This window comes from Oryx dammah, unplaced genomic scaffold, assembly GCF_014754425.2.
Source record: "Oryx dammah isolate SB20612 unplaced genomic scaffold, SCBI_Odam_1.1 HiC_scaffold_1, whole genome shotgun sequence".
Taxonomy (NCBI): domain Eukaryota; kingdom Metazoa; phylum Chordata; class Mammalia; order Artiodactyla; family Bovidae; genus Oryx; species Oryx dammah.
In genome coordinates, this window is record NW_024070185.1 from 22,724,092 (window position 1) to 22,744,288 (window position 20,197).

Genomic DNA, 20,197 nt, shown 5'->3' on the forward strand with positions numbered 1-20,197 from the left:
GTACTGTGACTGCAAAAGCATGCACCGTATTTTGAAGGAACTATGAAAGAGAGGAATGTAACTATCTCATTATTAACTTTATATTGGTATATGTTGGAATGATAACATTTGGATATTTTGTGTTCAATAAAACACTGTTAAAATTAACTTCATTTGTTTCTTTTTAATCTTTTGACGGGGCTACTAGAAAAATTTAAATTGCCTGTATGGCTCCCATGATATTTCTTCTGAGCAGTGCTGAATACATTCTCTGGTAGCATATCAGAAAATCACAGAAAGAACAAATAATCACTATTTAGTTGCACAAATTAAATATAATTACTATTAAAATGTTAGTATATTTCCTTTAGTTTATTTTTTCCTATATACTTTTACATAGTGGCATTGTATCTACAATTTTATGCCCTGCTTTTGAATATAACTATGAAATTAAAAGACGCTTACTCCTTGGAAGAAAAGTTATGACCAACCTAGATAGTATATTCAAAAGCAGAGACATTACTTTGCCGACTAAGGTCCGTCTAGTCAAGGCTATGGTTTTTCCAGTAGTCATGTATGGATGTGAGAGTTGGACTGTGAAGAAGGCTGAGCACCGTAGAATTGATGCTTTTGAACTGTGGTGTTGGAGAAGACTCTTGAGAGTCCCTTGGACTGCAAGGAGATCCAACCAGTCCATTCTGAAGGAGATCAACCCTGGGATTTCTTTGGAAGGAATGATGCTAAAGCTGAAACTCCAATACTTTGGCCACCTCATGCGAAGAGTTGACTCATTGGAAAAGACTCTGATGCTGGGAGGGATTGGGGGTGGGAGGAGAAGGGGACGACCGAGGATGAGATGGCTGGATGGCATCATGGACTTGATGGATGTTGAGTCTGAGTGAACTCCGGGAGATGGTGATGGACAGGGAGGCCTGGCATGCTGTGATTCATGGGGTCGCAAAGAGTTGGACACGACTGAGCGACTGAACTGAACTGAACTGAGGTGCTTTTTATTTTCTAATGATACCAAAAAATATATTCCTTATAGAAAAAAATTTTAATGTGAGAAAAGAAAGGGTAAAAATTTAGTAACACTTTTAAAATTCTTTGAAACTAGATTATGAAAATACCTAAGAATCCTATCTCACAGATATTCTTTCATTATGGGGAAAATTTCAGGTACAAACAGTTCTATAGGTACAAAGTGAAGAGGAAAGAATTTTCCTGCCTGCTGCATCCTTACTTTAGTATGCAAAATCAGATATTTAGATTATTCAAAGTATGTACAAAATAAATATACATTGGCCCTCAGTTGTGGTCAAAAGGCATCCTACAAGAGAAATCATGAACTTTTATGTGTGGCCTGTGTAACATTCATTTGCCTGCATAGAGATAAGACTTAATCTTTACTTTGGTATATTCTGGATAATTTGAGATTGCCAAATAAAGCAATAAATTAAAGTTGATAAAGATATGCAATATCTTGCTGCTTATGGTTAAGGCCTAAAAAAATTCACACAAACTTACCTTATACAAAAAATAAATTATTTTCTACAATTGTTAATCTCTTAGAAATAAAGACCCTTTCACAAAATCTAACAATATGAAAAAAGAACAAGTAAGATCTTTTCCCAGTGAAAGAACCCTGTAATAATTCGGTTCAAATTGATTAGGCATTTTTTTTAACATTTAGCAATTCGCTGAAAATTTACAAAAACATTAGAAATTCTCCCAGACTGTATATCTTTCCCCCTAATGCACATAAACTCAAAAAGCAAGGAGCTAAAAAGAAAAAGAATTTTAGAGGTAACTAATCATTTAAACAACACAGGAGAACTAAAAGGGAGACTGGAAAGTGGGAAATTCCTCTCAAATAGAAAGAAGGGAGGGCCATCCTGTATAAGTAGCCCACACTCAAGGAGGAAGGACATTCACTCTGCACACTCTTGAAGACTCAGCTTCAGCACCTTCTAGCAATACAGGCAGCCCTGGGCCTGATTTCACCATGACCTACCGGTGCCTCCTCCAGATGGTTCTCCTGCTGTGTCTCTCCACCACAGCTCTTTCCAGGAGCTACAGCTTGCTTCGATTCCAACAGAGGCGGAGCTCTGTGGTGTGTCAGAACCTCCTGCGGCAGTTACCTTCAACTCCTCAACACTGCCTCCAGTTCAGGATGGACTTCCAGGTCCCTGAGGAGATGAAGCAAGCACAGCAGTTCCAGAAGGAAGACGCCGTATTGGTCATGTATGAGATGCTCCAGCAGATCTTCAACATTCTCACCAGAGACTTCTCCAGCACTGGCTGGTCTGACACCATCATTGAGCACCTCCTTGAGCAACTCTATGGGCAGATGAATCGTCTGGAGCCAATCCTGAAGGAAATAATGCAGAAGCAAAACTCCACTATGGGAGACACGACCGTTCTTCACCTGCAGAAATATTACTTCAACCTGGTGCAGTACCTGAAGTCCAAGGAGTACAACAGGTGTGCCTGGACAGTCGTGCAAGTACAAATACTCAGGAACTTTTCTTTCCTGAGGAGACTAACAGGTTACCTCCGTGACTGAACATCTCCCGCCTGTGGCTCTGGGAAGGGACAATATGACTTTGAGGTGAGACTCTTCAGCAGCAGAGGCTCTTGAAGTAACTGACCATGCAATGCAGTGGATTTCAATGGACAGTTAAAGACTAAACTGTTTTAATATTGATTTATGTGTTATTTATTTATTTAAACTTTTATATGGGAAATAAATTATTTATGAAACAAAAGTCAGCGTGGCAGTTTCAATGTCAACTTGATTTATGTGACAACACATACTAAAAACTGGCGAGCACCCTGGAGACACTTACTGCAAAACAAGCCTGCGGAATAGTAGTTTCCAGCCCCTGCCTTTGAGGAATTTAAAATAGAAGACATGTGGAATGTCCAAATTATAAGCATACTCTCCATGAATCCGTACAGTTTACCTGCTCTTGTCTCCTTCACTTCTTTAAATGTACCAGGCAGCTCATGCTGTAGGGCCCCGCTATACGATGTGGGGTTCTTTTGCCTTTTTTACAACTGGGGGAAAAGGTACACCACCTTAAATTTGAGAGTCTTACAAAGTAAGCCTGCTTGATGTCAATAAACGTGGGGCAAATTCCATTCAGTTTATAAAATTCTTACTACAAAACAATGAAAACTTCGGACCTTCTAAATGGCCTTAGTTTCTTGTACACTTCAACCCTCATTTCCAACAATGTAGTCCTGTGAAAGAGGTTTCAGGAACATGAGTTAAAAATTACTTAAGAGGGTCACGGGGTCATTAAAAACTGTCAGATATGGTAATCCCTCAATTAAAAATAAGTGAAAAGTAATCTTGAGGGTTCGCCCTCCCATGGCCCCATCGCGGATAGTGTCATCGCGGCCACTGTGTTCCACTTTGTACCCAACGCCCTCCCATAGTCCCACAGCGAAGAGTCTCTGAGCCACCGCGGGATTCCACCGTGTTCGCAACGCCCCTCACCTCCCCACCCCCATCCCCGCATCGTGGTAAAGCCAATAGTCTCATCCCGGACCCTGGATTCCACTATGCTCCAATTTGCGGAACACTCTCCCATCGACTCACTGCAAATCGTCTCCTAGCCACCGCGGGATTCGACCGTGTGAGCAACGCCCCAGCAGGTTCCCACAGCGAATAATCGATCTCTTAGCCGCCGCGCTCCTTGTGCGCAACGCCCACCCGCCCCCACCTTCGCCACAGAACCAGAAGTGTCACCGCTGCCGCTGTGTTTCACTTTGTGCACAACGCCCTCCCAGCGTTCCACAGCGAATAGTTTCCTAGCCCGCGCGATTCCAGCGTGTTCCCAATGCCCGCCGCTCCCCACCTCCTATCAGGGTGGTACGGCTGTCTCATCGCAGGTACCTTCTTTCGCTTTGTCAGCAACGCCCCCACAGCGTCCGGTGACCAATCGTTTCATGCCCACCTTCTAGTTTCACTTTGGGCACAGCGCTGTCCATCCTCGCATCGCCAATAATCCCATCACCGAGGCCGGGTCCCTTTCTCTGAGCTTTGGCTGCCTCGCGCCGGAAACGAGCCCCAATCTGTAAAATCAGCTTCATCTCGCTCAGAACCCCCGCCTTGGGGGTTTTTTTCCTCAAACATGGCCTGGTTCAGGGTGACATTTGGAAAGAAAACGGTCATTTGGAAAGAAGGCGATCTTTCCGAAAATGGAATATTCTGGCTCCCTACTCAGGACAACGGAAACAAGGCCTTTTCCATAAAAGGGCTAATAATATGCACACCCTTGAATCGGTGCTCTTATAAAAAGCTCTGTGGAAACTGCGTCCTGTCTCTCCAGCAGCCGCACGAGAGTCAACTGCCAACTCTCCCAAGACTGCGATTCGAAAGCAGAAGCGATCGAACCACAGCCGTGCACGCTCTAGCGGTCGCCTGGAGAAGCAGGCGGTCAGCGGTTCCATTTCAGCGCTCTTTGTTAATCGTTTCGCGGTGCTCGCGCGCCCCCTCCCGGCCGTTTGCAGACTCACTGACATTCTCTATGGCCCCACATCCACTTGCTGGTGGAAGGAGTGATATTCTGCTGCATCTCTGTTAGCTCTCTTCGCTGGAACGTGCCTGGGATCCACTGCCAGAAACACAGGGAAATCTTCAAACACCTGAAATAGATGCAAAGGATCCGCTCTCAGTCGAGCCTAAGGACAGAGCCACTTCAGATTTCCTTGGAAAAGAAAGATCACTCCAATGCAGATGACTCAAGGTCCCTGCTACCACTATCTGATGCTCCAGCAGAGCTTCCAACTCTTCACCACGGAGGACAGCCGTGCTACTTGGAACAACTCTCTGCTGGATAAACTCCTCTCCAGCCCGGATCAGAGCCTGAAACAATTGAAGCAGATGGAAGAAGACAGTCTGTGCTGTTCTCATTTGGGACGCCCTGCCCGGGAGTATTTCCATGGCATCCATCTCTACCTCAGGGAACAGGAATACAGCCATTTTCCCCGAGAGGCTCTCATAGTGAAAATTAAAAGTGCCTTTCCTTCATATAAGAATCCTCAAGAAACCTCCACAAATAAAGATGTTTATATTTGTAACACTCGCTAATGTATGACATTATTTTTTGCTTCTTGCTCCAGAGCAATTGTACTCATAATTCTTCAGGCATTGAAAAATGTCTGAAATGAAAATCATGATTTTCCAGAAACAGGTGTGGACAGCAGAACAGAGTGTCTTTTCTTGTATAAAGATCTTTTGATCATCATTGAAAAAGATCTCTTGATGTCTAAGGGGCTGGTATTTTCTATACTCAACATTCAGAGTTTCTTTCTCATGGACAAGTTTTCAGAATCCTCTGTTCTTAAAGATCTTTCTCAGTTAATTCTAGGTGCTATAGAGATAAAGAATAAACTGTGAGGATTTTCATCATAATAGAAAGGTATCTTTCCTTCTCTGAAGAGCACAATGCAGGCCTTCTGGATCAGGTGAATCTTCTGGTTTGCTCACATTCAAAGACTGATTCGGCGACATAGGCACATTCTGTTTTGTGGCTTTTCCCATCATCAACATGTGACTCCAAGTTTGTCTGTGGTACTTGAATCTACTACACTCGGCAGTAAAGGGATGAAGTCTGGTGGCTCACAGGGGATGTTTCCAAGGGACAGGACTATACAGGGTGAGAGCACATCCTCTCACGTTCCGTGGCCTGGATTTATCCTCATGGGAATCTCATTGCAAGCAAGTTGGGAAACTACTGGGTGATGAATGGATGAAGAGATAAGTTCAGGGTGCTGACTTTCAAAAATGCACAACACGAAAGTTGCAGGTTAAGTTTTTTGGGGGCAAAATGAGGACTGCAGCCCAGGAGACAGCACATCAGATTGCTCTGAGAAGCTGTTCCAAAGAGGCACAGGGGAATATATGTGATTTTGGTGAAGGGAGAGTATATGTAATCATGTACCTATTTTTTTGTAGAAGTTTTCTGCTAGTGTTGTGAAGGTTTCTTGGAGTCACAAGAAGCAGTTGTCACCATGAAGGATTTTCGTGCTTTTCTAGATAGGAGGAGATTGAAGAATTGGGTTCATAAAATGGGCTCCTGAAAACATCTAACCTTCTGAAGACTTGTTCTGCCAGTTTTCCCTGCTCACAGCATGCCTCAGTTCTGCTTTCCACCCTAGATTTCTTTCCAGGGGTGTTGAAAATCAGCAGCTGTGAGAGCACATGATTTAATCCCTGTAGGTAGATGGAAGTGCCAAAGGCACGTGCTAGTTTGTTCTTGACAGGGCATGAGACCACGTTTCATGTTGAGTGGAACAAGTAATGTTCTTGCTTGCACACAGTTCGTTAAAATACAATCTGACCCAAATGCTTTTTCTCCAAGTTCAGCTTTGGGGAGAATGACAAGAATGCCAGTCATAGTTCACGGTATCATCGACTATTTGAAAGAAACATCCAAGCTGATCCCCAAAGACATTGCCTACAGGAAAATATCCAGCATAGACACATTACAGGCTATTACCTTACTACCTGAGGGAGACAAGAAAAGAATAATCAGGCAGTTCCTTGCAAGTACTTGAGGATGACTGAAGAAAACGTGATGAGTGAGTCTTCCATTTGGGTCCAGGCCCAGGAGCCTTATCCTGATCTTCTAAATATTGGAAATGGAAAGTTGAAGCCAGTCTTCCTAAAATATTTTCAAAAACTATCTCACACATGCTGTGTGTGTAGACCAAAAAAAACCCAAAATTTTTGTATCAATAAAGAGTTAAGAGTTAAAATTAATTGCAACTGATGAAACAGTATATAAAATATTTGACACATTATTATACTTAGTCTATTAATTATCACTAACAGTCACTTAATTAGTCTTCCTGTTATCCTGCTGATGAGGTTACATTTATGGTGCAGGAAAGTGAATAATACAGGATAAGATAACAATTCAAGTAAACATTTGCTTTTCACCCTTTTATGTTAAAGTGGCAGCACACGTGTATACTTATTTAATATACATTGTACAAGTGTGTGTATATACAAACACCTATATTGTTGTTCGGATGCTAAGTTGTATCTGACATTTTGCCATTCCATGAAGTGCAAAATGCCAGGCTTCCCTGTCCTTCACTATCTCCCAGAGTTTACTCAAACTCACGTCCATTGAATCAGTGAATGCCAAGCAACCATCTCATCCTCTGTTGACCCCTTCTCCTCCTACCCTCAATCTCTCCCAGCATTAGGGTCATTTTCAATGGGTCATTTTTCTTCTCAGCGGGTGGCCAAAGTATTAGAGCTTCAGCTTCAGCACCTGTCCTTTCAATGCATATTCATGGTTGATTTCCTTTAGGATTGCCTGGTTTGATCTCCTTGCTGGCCAAGGGACTCTCAAGAGTGTTCTCCAGCACCACAGTTTGAAAGGAATCAATTCTTCAGCACTCAGCCTTCCTTGTGGTCCTTCTTTATGGTCTCACATCCATACACGACTACTGGAATAACCATAGCTTTGACTACATGGACATTTATCAGCAACATGATATCTGTTTTTTAACACACTGTCTAGGTTTGTCATAAATTTTCTTCCAGGGAGAAAGAATTTTTTAATTTAGTGGCTGCAGTCACCATTCATAGTGATTTCGGACCCCAAGAAAATGAAATCTCACACTGTTTCCACTTTTTCCCCATCTATTTTCCATGAAGTAAACAGGAAAAGGAGTACGTCAAGGCTGTATATTGTCACCCTGCTTATTTAAATTATATGCAGAGTACATCATGAGAAACGCTGGACTGGAAGAAACACAAGCTGGAATCAAGATTGCCGGGAGAAATATCAACTCCTTGGAAGAAAAGCTATGACCAACCTAGATAGCATATTCAAAAGCAGAGACATTACTTTGCTGACTAAGGTCCGTCTAGTCAAGGCTATGGTTTTTCCAGTAATCATATATGGATGTGAGAGTTGGACTGTGAAGAGAGCTGAGCGCCGAAGAATTGATGCTTTTGAACTGTGGTGTTGGAGAAGACTCTTGAGAGTCCCTTGGACTGCAAGGAGATCCAACCAGTCCATTCTGAAGGTGATCAGCCCTGGGATTTCTTTGGAAGGAATGATGCTAAAGCTGAAACTCCAGTTCTTTGGCCACCTCATGCGAAGAGTTGACTCATTGGAAAAGACTTTGATGCTGGGAGGAATTGGGGGCAGGAGGAGAAGGGGACGACCGAGGATGAGATGGCTGGATGGCATCACTGACTCGATGGACGTGAGTCTGAGTGAACTCCGGGAGTTGGTGATGGACAGGGAGGCCTGGCGTGCTGTGATTCATGGGGTTGCAAAGAGTTGGACACGACTGAATGACTGAACTGAACTGAACTGAATGGGACTGGATGCCATGATCTTCATTTTGGGAATGTTGATACACGTGTATATGTAAATTTATTTTGGGGGGTCTGGTTTAGCCATGCCTCAAATTAGTTCTCTAAAAAGATGGTTACTTTTTATCAGGGAAATAACAGATGTCCCTTATTTTTAAAATTATACACCATTTGTAGCTCATCATGAACAAATATATCAGAGTCAAGCGTGTTTCATCAAGAAAAATAATAAAACAACAGAAAATTAATTCACTTTATGGAAGTGAAAAAATGGATAGGTTTAGTGTATGAAATTGATAAATTGGAAAAAATGATATTGTCATTAAAATGTCCATGGTTAAGGATATAAAAATAGAGAAAAATGGCAAATGTATGCAATAATGAACAATCCATTTTTTTCCATTATTGAAAACAAAGGTGAATATGTGGATCTAAGAACATACATTTCACATGACTAGAATGAGAATTTGTTTTCTCTTCACTTCTGTATTTGTTGCTTTGTGTTTAAATTGACAGAACAGCAAAATGTTCTTTAATTTCCAATTTCCTGCCTTCTTTGCAGGTGGTGTTCAGAGGAGACCAATATAGCCAATCTCTAAGCCAGTATTTGACTACAGCCCATAGATGGCAGTGTAACTCCAGTTCACGTGTCATTTGTTTCGACTGCATCACTCACTAGTCAAGAAAGACTCCAAAGCTGAGGACCTGAACACAGAGCAGGAAGGTTGCCTCAGATCTTCATTCTCTCAGTACTTTAGCTTGGTCCTTGCTCCAGTCCATCACTAGGTAACAGATCCCTGAAGCAAGGCCATGAAAGACTTCCAGGAACACATGGAGAGCCTGGTGTGATGAAGTAACCCCTGCTGCTTAAACTCTCTCCCCTCAGGCCTAACTTGACTCACCTGCTTTCTTGGTTAAAGCTTCTAGGGTAGCCAACAAAGTGGAACAGTCTATGGGACACTCAAATAGATTTCTCCATTGTTTCCTTAGTTGTATATGTACCTGGATGCAGTCTCGATAGAAGTCTTGAAGAACAGGTCAGGAGACATGATGTCTAATGATGGCAACAGCATCATCATCACTCAAAAAGATTTTGACTGCCAGGATGAGAACTGTCTTCAGAGCAAGTTTACAAGCTAGATAAGAATATGAAACTCATTGCTATATTCTCATATGCTTCACATTAAAGTGAGCACTGTTTCATTTAAGTTGATTAGGGCCTTATTGACCACAGGACTCCAAAAAATTTGCAATTATCACATTTGGAATTCATGGCACTCGTTTTGCAAACTGCATACAACTTTCCATCATTCTCAGTGCATTCAAAGTTAATGTATTTTTATTTTCTTAAATAAACAATTTATTTTCATGTAACTTTTAGACATTCCCCTTTGTTTATACTTGAACATAGCTTCACATGCATTTCTATTCCTATCAAGTCTCTTGTGAACATTTACTGTGTTGATTAAAGCAACAGTCCTAGTAAGAACTAGAAGTGAATAGTCACATCAGTGGAAGTTGCTTTAAAAAGTTTATTATTATTTTGGCTGTGCCACATGGTTTATGAGCCCTTAGTTCCCTGACTGGGGATTGAACCCAGGCCCAAGCAGTCAAAGTGCTGAGTCCTAACCATTGAATGGCCAAAGAAGTCTCAAATTACTTTAAATTTTGCAGTTTTAGTTGTTCAGTTTTTCATTCAAGGATTCAGAGAAACTCTAAATTGCTTTAACATTATATATTTGCTTTAAATAAATGACTATTGGAGAACCGAAGGCAGAATGACAAGGGTCAAAAAATATGTAAAAGTTACGTTAAAGGTAAAGCATAAATTCAATACATTTGAGACCTAACCTCATAAAGGTTAAAATAATAAATATTAATAGAGTCTGTGAAACTTAAAAGAATCTGTTGATTCCTTAAAGCACAAACTCCACTATTACTTTGAAGAAGAAAAAAAACTTAAAATCAAATAATACTAAATACTTAATACCAAAACAAGGACAACACAGAGGCAGGCCAAAACAGAGCAAGAAAATACAATACAGGAAATAATTAGAGGTGGCAATGTTAATGTCACCAAGATCTTTGTCATTAATATCAATATTGATATACTTGAGAATTACAGAAATAAAGACATTAAATTTGAGAAAGAAGTTCAATATACATAAGAAACACATTGAATTTATAATTAAATATAAAAATGCTTGAGCTAAATTTCAAATGGTATAAACACTGAGTAAAGAATGTAACGTTATGAAGCAACATGAACAGAAACACGGCAGCCCTGAAGTTTCCCCTCAATGCTGTGCCTGAGCTCAGTCGCTTCAGTCGTGTCTGACTCTTTGTGACCCCATGAAGCACAGGCTGCCAGGCTCTTCCGTCCATGGGATTCTCCAGGCAAGAATACTGGAGTGGGTTGCCATGCCCTCCTCCAGGGGAGTTTCCTGACCAGGGATCAAACTGGTGTCTCCTCTCGTCTCCTGAATTGGCAGGCAAGTTCTCTGCCATTAGCTCCACCTGGGAAGCCCAGTACAGTGCTGCTGCTAAGTCGCTTCAGTCGTGTCCGACTCTGTGTGGCCCCATAGACGGCAGCCCACCAGGCTCCCCTGTCCCTGGGATTCTCCAGGCAAGAACACTGGAGTGGGTTGCCATTTCCTTCTCCAGTGCATGAAAGTGAAAAGTGAAAGAGAAGTCACTCAGTCGTGTCCGACTCCTAGCTACCCCATGGACTGCAGCCTACCAGGCTCCTCCATCCATGGGATTTTCCAGGCAAGAGCACTGGAGTGGGGTGCCATTGTCTTCTCCGAGTACAATGCTACTAGTCTGTAAAAAGCCATATAGAAAATTAATAAGGAGAAGAAGAATTGAAAGTATGATTAGAAGAGGAAGTTTGTGATTAAGACTCTTGAGCCCTTAACTTAGAATAGGAAATATAACTTGCTTCAAATATTTATAAACCATTCATGAAAATTATCATACCTTAGACTTCACAGAGGATATCCATAATTCTTCCAGGGCAAAAATATTTGTATAAGTTGTGTGCTCAGATCACAGTGCCTGCAATTAATTTTAAAAATTTATTTTAGAGCATCATTTAGAGATTTAACATCATGCTGATAAATTATATCAGGTCAAAATTAAAACATAAAATAAGAAATTTAGTAAGTTATGGAAATTAAATCACTATTCCTCAAACTTCCAGAAGCAAAGTTGCACACTGAGATCAATTCATATCCTGGAAACTTGAATTGAAAATAGATTGGCCTTGTTCATTAATTCAACATGAATATTTAAATACCATTAATGGAAATAGTATAAGAAAATATCTGTCAAATGCCCACCTGTGAATAACCATAACCTGACCATCTGTCATTCTCTAGAGTAAAACTAGATGTTATAAAGAGAGTGGCTAGTTCAGCTCATAACTCAAATAGTCATCATCCAGGTTCTTCCCCTCAGAACAATCATTGTGCCTGCAGCAGAGGTCCTTGTCACATAGCATATTACAGAGACTACAAACAACAGAGAATATTTTTAAAATGTATACTCCGAAGTTCAGGCTTCATAAAAGTCATCATCTTGCTGTTTCACTAAGGATCTTCTTAAGTGAAACTGTCCTTTTTTAACATTTCAAGTATATTGTGGGTAAAAATACGACAATTACTAGGACACTGAGGTGCCACTGCTTTGATCGACACGAAGCCTCCAGCAATATTGCTCTAATATAGAATGCATTATTGCTCTATATTAGAGTAATACTGCATAGGAACCTGGAATGTCAGGTCCATGAATCAAGGCAAATTGGAAGTGGTCAAACAAGAGATGGCAAGAGTAAACGTCGACATTCTAGGAATCAGCGAATTAAAATGGACTGGAATTGGTGAATTTCACTCAGATGACCATTATATCTACGACTGTGGGCAGGAATCCCTCAGAAGAAATGGAGTAGCCATCATGGTCAACAAAAGAGTCCGAAATGTAGTACTTGGATGCAATCTCAAAAATGACAGAATGATCTCTGTTCATCTCCAAGGCAAACCATTCAATATCACAGTTATCCAAGTCTATGCCCCAACCAGTAACATTGAAGAAGCTGAAGTTGAACGGTTTTATGAAGACCTACAAGACCTTTTAGAACTAACACCCAAAAAAGAGAAGATCTATACAGTCAGCAAAAACAAGACCAGGAGTGGACTGTGGCTCAGATCATGAATTCCTTATTGCCAAATTCAGATTTCAATTGAAGAAAGTAGGGAAAACCACTAGACCATTCAGGTATGACCTAAATTAAATCCTTTACGATTATATAGTGGAAGTGAGAAATAGATTTAAGGGACTAGATCTGATAGACAGAGTGCCTGAAGTACTATGGACAGAGGTTCATGACATTGTACAGGAAACAGGGAGTAAGACCATCTCCAAGAAAAAGAAATGCAAAAAAGCAAAATGGCTGTCTGAGGTGGCCTTAAAAATAGCTGTGAAAAGAAGAGAAGCCAAAAGCAAAGGAGAAAAGGAAAGATATACCCATCTGAATATAGAGTTCCAAAGGATAGCAAGGTGAGATAGAAAAGCCTTCCTCAGTGATCAGTGCAAAGAAATAGAGGAAAACAATAGAATGAGAGATCTTTTCAAGAAAATTAGAGATACCAAGGGAACATTTCATGCAAAGATGGGCTCAAAAATGGACAGAAATTGTATGACCCTAACAGAAGCAGATGAGGTGTCAAGAATACGCCAAAAAGAAAGAAAGAACGTGAAGTCGCTCAGTCGTGTCCAGCTCCTTGCGACCCAGTGGACTGTAGCCTACCAGGCTCCTCCATTCATGGGATTCTCCAGGCAAGAATACTGGAGTGGGTTGCCATTTCCTATTCCAGGGAATCTTCCTGACCCAGGGATTGAACCTGGGTCTCCCACATTGCAGGTAGATGCTTTAATCTCTGAGCCACCAGGGAAGCAGAACTATACAAAAAAGATCTTCACAACCCAGATAATCATGATGGTGTGATCACTCACTTAGAGCCAGACATCCTGGAATGTGATGAAGTCAAGTGGCCTTAGAAAGCATCACTATAAACAAAGCTAGAGCAGATGATGGCATTCCAGTTGAGCTATTTCAAATCCTGAAAGATGATGCTGTGAAAGGGCTGCACTCAATATGCCAGCAAATTTGGAAAACTCAGCAGTGGCCACAGGACTGGAAAAGGTCAGTTTTCATTCCAATCCCAAGGAAAGGCAATGCCAAAGACTCAAACTACCGCACAATTGCACTCATCTCACACAACAATAAAGTAATGCTCAAAATTCTCCAAGGCAGGCTTTAGCAATACATGAAGTCTGAACTTCCAGATGTTCAAGCTGGTTTTAGAAAAGGCAGAGGAACCAGAGATCAAATTGCCAACATCTGCTGGATCATCGAAAAGGCAAGAGAGTTCCAGAAAAACATCTACTTCTGCTTTATTGACTATGCCAAAGCCTTTGACTGTGTGGATCACAATAAACCGTGGAAAATTCTGCAAGAGATGGGAATACTAAACCACTTGACCTGCCTCTTGAGAAATCTGTATGCAGGTCAGGAAGTAACAGTTCGAACTGGACATGGAACAACAGACTGGTTCCAAATAGGAAAAGGAGTACGTCAAGGCTATATATTGTCACCCTGCTTATTTAACTTATATGCAGAGTACATCATGAGAAACACTGGGCTGGCGGAAGCACAAGCTGGAATCAAGATTGCTGGGAGAAATATCAATAACCTCAGATATGCAGATGACATGACACCACCCTTTGGCAGAAAGTAAAGAACTAAAGAGCTTCTTGATGAAAGTGAAAGAGGAGAGTGAAAAAGTTGGCTTAAAGCTCAACATTCAGAAATCTAAGATCATGGCATCCAGTCCCATCACTTTGTGGCAAATAAATGGGGAAACAGTGGAAACAGTGGCTGACTTTATTTTGGGGGGCTCCAAAATCACTGCAGATGATGACTGCAGCCATGAAATTAAAAGATGCTTACTCCTTGGAAGAAAAATTATACCCAACCCAGATAGCATATTAAAATGCAGAGACATTACACTACCAACAAAGGTCTGTCTAGTCAAGGCTATGGTTTTTCCAGTGGTCATGTATGGATGTGAGAGTTGGACTATAAAGAAAGCTGAGCACCGAAGAATTGATGCTTTTGAACTGTGGTGTTGGAGAAGACTCTCGAGAGTCCGTTGGCCTGCAAGGAGATCCAACCAGTCCATCCTAAAGGAGATCACTCCTGGGTGTTCATTAGAAGGACTGATGTTGAAGCTGAAACTCCAATACTTTGACCACCCAATGCGAAGAGCTGACTCATTTGAAAAGACCCTGAGGCTGGGAAAGATTGAGGGCAGGAGGAGAAGGGGATGACAGAGGATGAGATGGTTGGATGGCATCACTGACTTAATGGACATGAGTTTGGGTAAACTCTGGGAGATGCTGATGGACAGGGAGGCTTGGCATGCTGCAGTCCATGGGGTCGCAAAAAGTCAAACACAACTGAGGGACTGAACTGAACTGAAGCCTCCTGAATAAAGAGGGAATGGGGTTACCCACTCTGGGTCATAGAAGGAACAAGGGACAGTTTGAGGAGGGATTGAATGTGATTCTTGAGACACAGACTGTTAGATAAAAGACGACCAGGTACACCAAAAAAATGTCTAACAGGCTTTAATGGCAAAGCGCTCCCGGGCGGGGTTCCCGGACCCTAACGGGGCAGGTCGAGGAAGTCCGCGTGCCCAGACACCGCGTTAGAAGTTTGTTTATATATGCACGCTGCGAGGGATGGCCGGGTTTAGTGGATGGGGGTTTGGATAGGTTGCCGGTTCGCGGCGTCGCGGGCTGATAGGTCTTTCTATGTGGCTGGGAGCCTCCCTTCGTTAGGGACTTCTGCCAGCGCGGGAGAGGAGGGGCGGCTCGTCATGGCAACCGGCGAAGTGTGCTGTCATTGTTCCCCGGGATCCGGGAGGATCCTTCTCGCCGTTGGGAGGGAGAGGAGGGGCGGCCCATCATGGCCCCAGGGGTCCGACCTTACACAGACTAGAGGAGGGAGGGAGATGAGTGGAGAAAAGCCCAGGTCATGGACTCAGGTGCCTGCTTGGGGCCTGTAAGAACCGGAGCGCCTTCAAGGGTTAGTGGAGAACCACAGACATCATGGGAGGTCAGTCTGCATATGTGGAATCTAGGATCCTGGAGTAGGATGTTGAAAGGAGAATAAGTTTTCTACATTTGGCCACTCTTGCGAAAAGAGTCTTCCTGAACTGTTCAAAATGAGGCAAAAAAAAAATAGCAAGGCAGGCTGGGGATTGCAAAGACAGCTAAGAGATCTGAGAACCAATAGCTGTCATGATAAATGTGACTTGAAAGAAGTAAAGAGGGCTTCTTAAGCTTATTTATATATATTAAACACACATGTCATTGCTAAACTTTTAAATAATTCATACAAAGAAAAGCCTACCCTTGACATCTAGGAGGATGCACCCTAATCCTGTACTGTTAACAATTTAATGGGTATCCTTCTAGACATTTTCATTTGTAGTTAATAAATTTATACATATGGACATATTAAAATATATCACAAAAATATCATTTTTATAGACTTCTGTTTCTCATTTATATTTACCCGCTAATAGATCTTTGAGATTTTTCTTCATTAGTACTTAAAATTAGATTGCCTAGTTATAAATTCCTGCATTGTGTCTTAACTGCAATAACTAACTACAATAACTGTCTTAACTAAGATAATCATAAAAGCTCCTCTTGAAACTGTGGTAAGATTAATTGCTTTAATTTATAGAACATGCTCAGAATGGTACCAGACACTTCCCAAGTGCTCCTTATGTATTAACTCTTTGGGTTTGAATCTGGTTAGAAGATTATTTCCTGATGTTCTGGGTCTGTGGTCAGGAAGATGAGGCAGTTCCCAGAGAGCTGTTCAGAGACACATTCCTGGAGCTCACCCACTGCACAGAGAGGAGAAATAGCCATTCACTGGGATGAGGAGGCCAAGCCTGTTGCAACAATACCCAGAGTTCTAGACGGAAACATTCCTGCGTGGCACACAGGCCAGCTGTCTACAAGGACTCATTCCCACCCTCACTGGATTCTTGGTTCTCGCAGAGTTTAGGAGCTCAGAGTTTCAGCCAGGAAAACATAGGCGTCTGGCAGGCAGTCAGAAGGATCCTCTGCTCTGAGCACTCAACTCAGCCAGGAGGCCAGGCCAGAGGGGATTCCCAGGCTGGATCCTGAAATCCCTTTTGGCAGCTTGCATTTAGTTTCCTTTTCACTTGTTGCATCAACTCCGTTGTTATTTTTGCCTTCTGGGGTTCATTATGCAATCTCTGATGATGTAACAAAACTCAAGTCACTTGTCGGTTTTGAGTATGTAGATGGCTTTGCTTTGGGCTGTTTCGCTTTAAGGAAGATTCAGAAACTGCCTCAGAGACAGGAAACTAAGAACCCACACAGTGGGACTTTGCTCACATGTCAGCTGAGGGGGGGCCTCTAAGGCTTGTTCAGCAGCTGCAGCCAATGTGTTGTCCCTTTCAACCGTTTTCTCAACCTTGGGTTGGCCTGACTCACTGCACCCCTGATAGTGATTCTGAGAATTAAAGTCCAGCTCAGAGAACGGCCTGGGATCTGAAGTAAATGCAGGCTTGATGCAGACGGGCATGTTCTGAAAGGGCCAATCTGAGTGTCCAGCAGCAGCGGGGCCTGGCAGCAAACAGGGAAAACAAGGCCTGGGCTGCTCCTGCCTGTTCCTGGGCCATCGACCCTCTGATGGGAGCATTCTGAGAGTGACAGGGGAGCACAGTGTGGGATCTTCTGGTTGGGTATGTTCTGGAGGAGTTAGGAGAGCTAGGCAGAGAGGCCTTCAGCCAAGTACCTAGTTCCAGCTGCATCCTGAAGTGAGCTAGAAAAAAATCGCACAATGAGTCTATCCAAGGCCTATGACAAGATGTCCAGGGTGTGAGAAAGGGCAAGAGAGAAGAGTGCCACCCAGGGCACTTAGATCTCTCTGCATGCTGTCCCTCTCCACACCAGGTGGGAGGCCTGAGGAGGGGCTCCGGGCCCACCAGCTGTTGGCTGTGAGCACAGGGCAACCCCCGCCTGGGCAGAGTCAGCCTCAGGTGCTGAGAGAGGGCGAGAGCGAGGCCGCAGCGGGAAGGTGGGAAGACAGGCTCTTCCCTCAAGCTGGAGACGGACTTTCCATCGCGGTCCTGAAGCTTCACAGGAGCTCTCTAGGTTGCTGAGCAAAATGTCTCCTGTCTAGTTAGGCCTATTTTTAAATTTTGTATGAAGTGAAGTGAAGTTGCTCAGTCATGTCTGACTCTTTGCGACCCCATGGACTGTAGCCTACCAGGCTCCTCCCTCCATGGGATTCTTCAGGCAAGAGTACTGGACTGGGTTGCCATTTCCTTCTCCAGGGGATCTTCCCGACCCAGGGATCGAGCCCAGGTCTCCCGCATTCCAGGCAGACGCTTTAACCTCTGAGCCACCAGGGAAGCCCTAAATTTTGTATACGTTTATACAAATGGTCTATGTTTTCTTTTGAGTTGAGTTTCTCTTACTCACTACTATGCTTGTGTGTTTGTTGTGTTTCGTACATCTTGTTATTAACAAACCTACTATAAGCATAGATAACAACTTATTTATTTATGCCATTTTAAAGGATATTTAGGTCATTTTGTATTTGGTACTGTTATCAATAGTGCTAGTATAAATATTCTTTAGTTATATCCTGACGTATATTCACTTGATTTTTTTCCAGGGTGATTGCTGGACTTACTAGGTCATAGGCTATGCATATTTCAGCTTTGCTACAAAATGGTTTTTAAAGTACAATTTCATACACCAAATAGCAGTTGCTCTCTATGATCATCACACTGAACATCTTCAGTCCTTTAAAATTTTTATTTGCAGACAATATATTTGTTTATTTAAAAATTTGAAAATCCAACCAAGTACTTCTAGATATAGCATTTGTAAAGTTACCCAGATTAAAAACTAAAATTATTTTGATATGTGTTTGTGTATGAAAATGCAAGGAAGATCTGGTCCATTAAATGGTAGAAAAATTTAATGAAAAAAGTGTTTCATTCATTCCTGCAACAACAATAAATAATAAATATGTTGGAAAAAAACCTCAGAAAGAATATGAAAAATATATATCAAGCCAGTAGCAAAAGTTTATTGAGAGACATTTTTAAAATAGTCCAATAAATTGGCACATTTGCTTCTTTTGTTTATGAAGTGGTTAAGAAACATTTGCTAAATATTTGCTCACTAAATGACAGCATGAGTCTCAGTAGAAGGTGGCCTTGCCAGTCTCCTATTGTAGACTCTGTATTCCCTTCTCACGGATGCTGACCACCTCATCACATGCTTACATGTCTTTTGCTCACTCAGCAGAAGAATTACTTGGGCAAGTTGCTTAATCCTTATTGATGATCAAGGTGGAAAAAAAGACAATCTCAGTGTAACAGAGAAAGCTTCGATTCTTCATTAGTTTCTGGCCATCTAATTTGAATCAAATTTCAATTATAGACTTGTACTTAGAGGCCAAAAGGGAAGGTAATTGGGCCTGTCAATGCTACATTGAAAAGGATTGAAGTCTAGGACTTCCCTGGTGGGCCAGTGGTTAAGAACCCACCTGCCAGTGCAGGGGACCTGGGTTCCAGTCCCGCTCAGGGAGGATGACGTGTGCTGTGAGGCCCCTGCACCTGTGCACCACAACTACTGAGCTGGGCCCTGGAGTCTGTGCTCTGCAGCAGGAGAAAGAAAGCTCCGCAGTGAGAAGCCCGAGCACCTCAACTAGAGAGCAGCCCACACTTGCTCCAACTGGAGAAAGCCCGCCTGCTGCCACAAAGAGCCAGTCCAGTCACAAACTGATTATTAAAAATTACCTAGTCTACACTTTATGAAGAGCTCCTAATGCCTCTCCCTCTCACACACACACTCTGGTTGTAGCAACTTTTTATTTAGTTTCTTATTTTTGATTGTGAGACTTGTGGGATCTTAGTTCTCTGACCAGGGATGGAACTCAGGCCTCCTGCCCTGAAAGCATAGCTTCCCAACCACTAGATTTCCGGGGAATTCCCAGATCTCCTTCCTTTTTTACCTAATGTTCTTTTTCTCTTCTGGGATGTCATTTAGGATGCCCCGTTACCTTTCATTGCCACATCTTCTTAGGCACCTCTGACTATAACAGTTTCTCAGTAGTAGACTTTTTATGTTATTGTCAATGGTATCATTTTTAAATGTCATTTTGCAACTGTAATTGCTCATATAAAAAGAAGTGGTTGATTTTTAATATTGATCTTGTTTTCCTACTGCTCCCTCCATCTTGAGCTGTGTTGGTCACCGTGGAGCTGACAACCCCATGTGGCCAGCTGAGCGCTTGACTAGTCCAGCCTGAGCTGTACTGTGACTAACAGCGTGTACTGTCTTTTGAAGGCACTATAAAAAAGAATGTACCTATCTCACTAATAAGTTTATATTGGCTTATGTTGAAATGATAACATTTAGATATATTGTGTTAAATAAAATATACTGTTAAAATTAACTTGTTTCTTTTTATTCTTTTGATGCGGCTACCAGAAAAATTTAAATTACACAGGTTTGGCTTGCATTATATTTATTCTGGTCATTGCTGATTTTGAATGAAATTAATAAACCCCAAAATGCTGCTTTTATTAACCCAGATTAGTTAATAATGAAAGAATACATTCACTGGTTGGAAAGTTGGAATCCTTGCAAGAAAAAAAAGAAAAAAAATCACACTTTACTTTCACTAATCAAACATAATCACTATTAAAATACTGGTATATTTCCTTTAATTAGTTT

At 42.0% G+C, this 20,197-nt stretch overlaps 1 protein-coding gene across 1 annotated transcript; it reads left to right on the top strand.

Moving 5' to 3' along the window:
* The first annotated feature begins 1,966 nt into the window (after nucleotides 1–1,966).
* On the top strand, nucleotides 1,967–2,619 carry LOC120862218 (interferon beta-2). Its single transcript, XM_040238344.1, has one exon. The coding sequence runs from the start codon at nucleotides 1,985–1,987 to the stop codon at nucleotides 2,543–2,545; it is 561 nt and encodes a 186-aa protein (XP_040094278.1). The 5' UTR covers nucleotides 1,967–1,984; the 3' UTR covers nucleotides 2,546–2,619.
* Nucleotides 2,620–20,197: the final 17,578 nt, after the last annotated feature.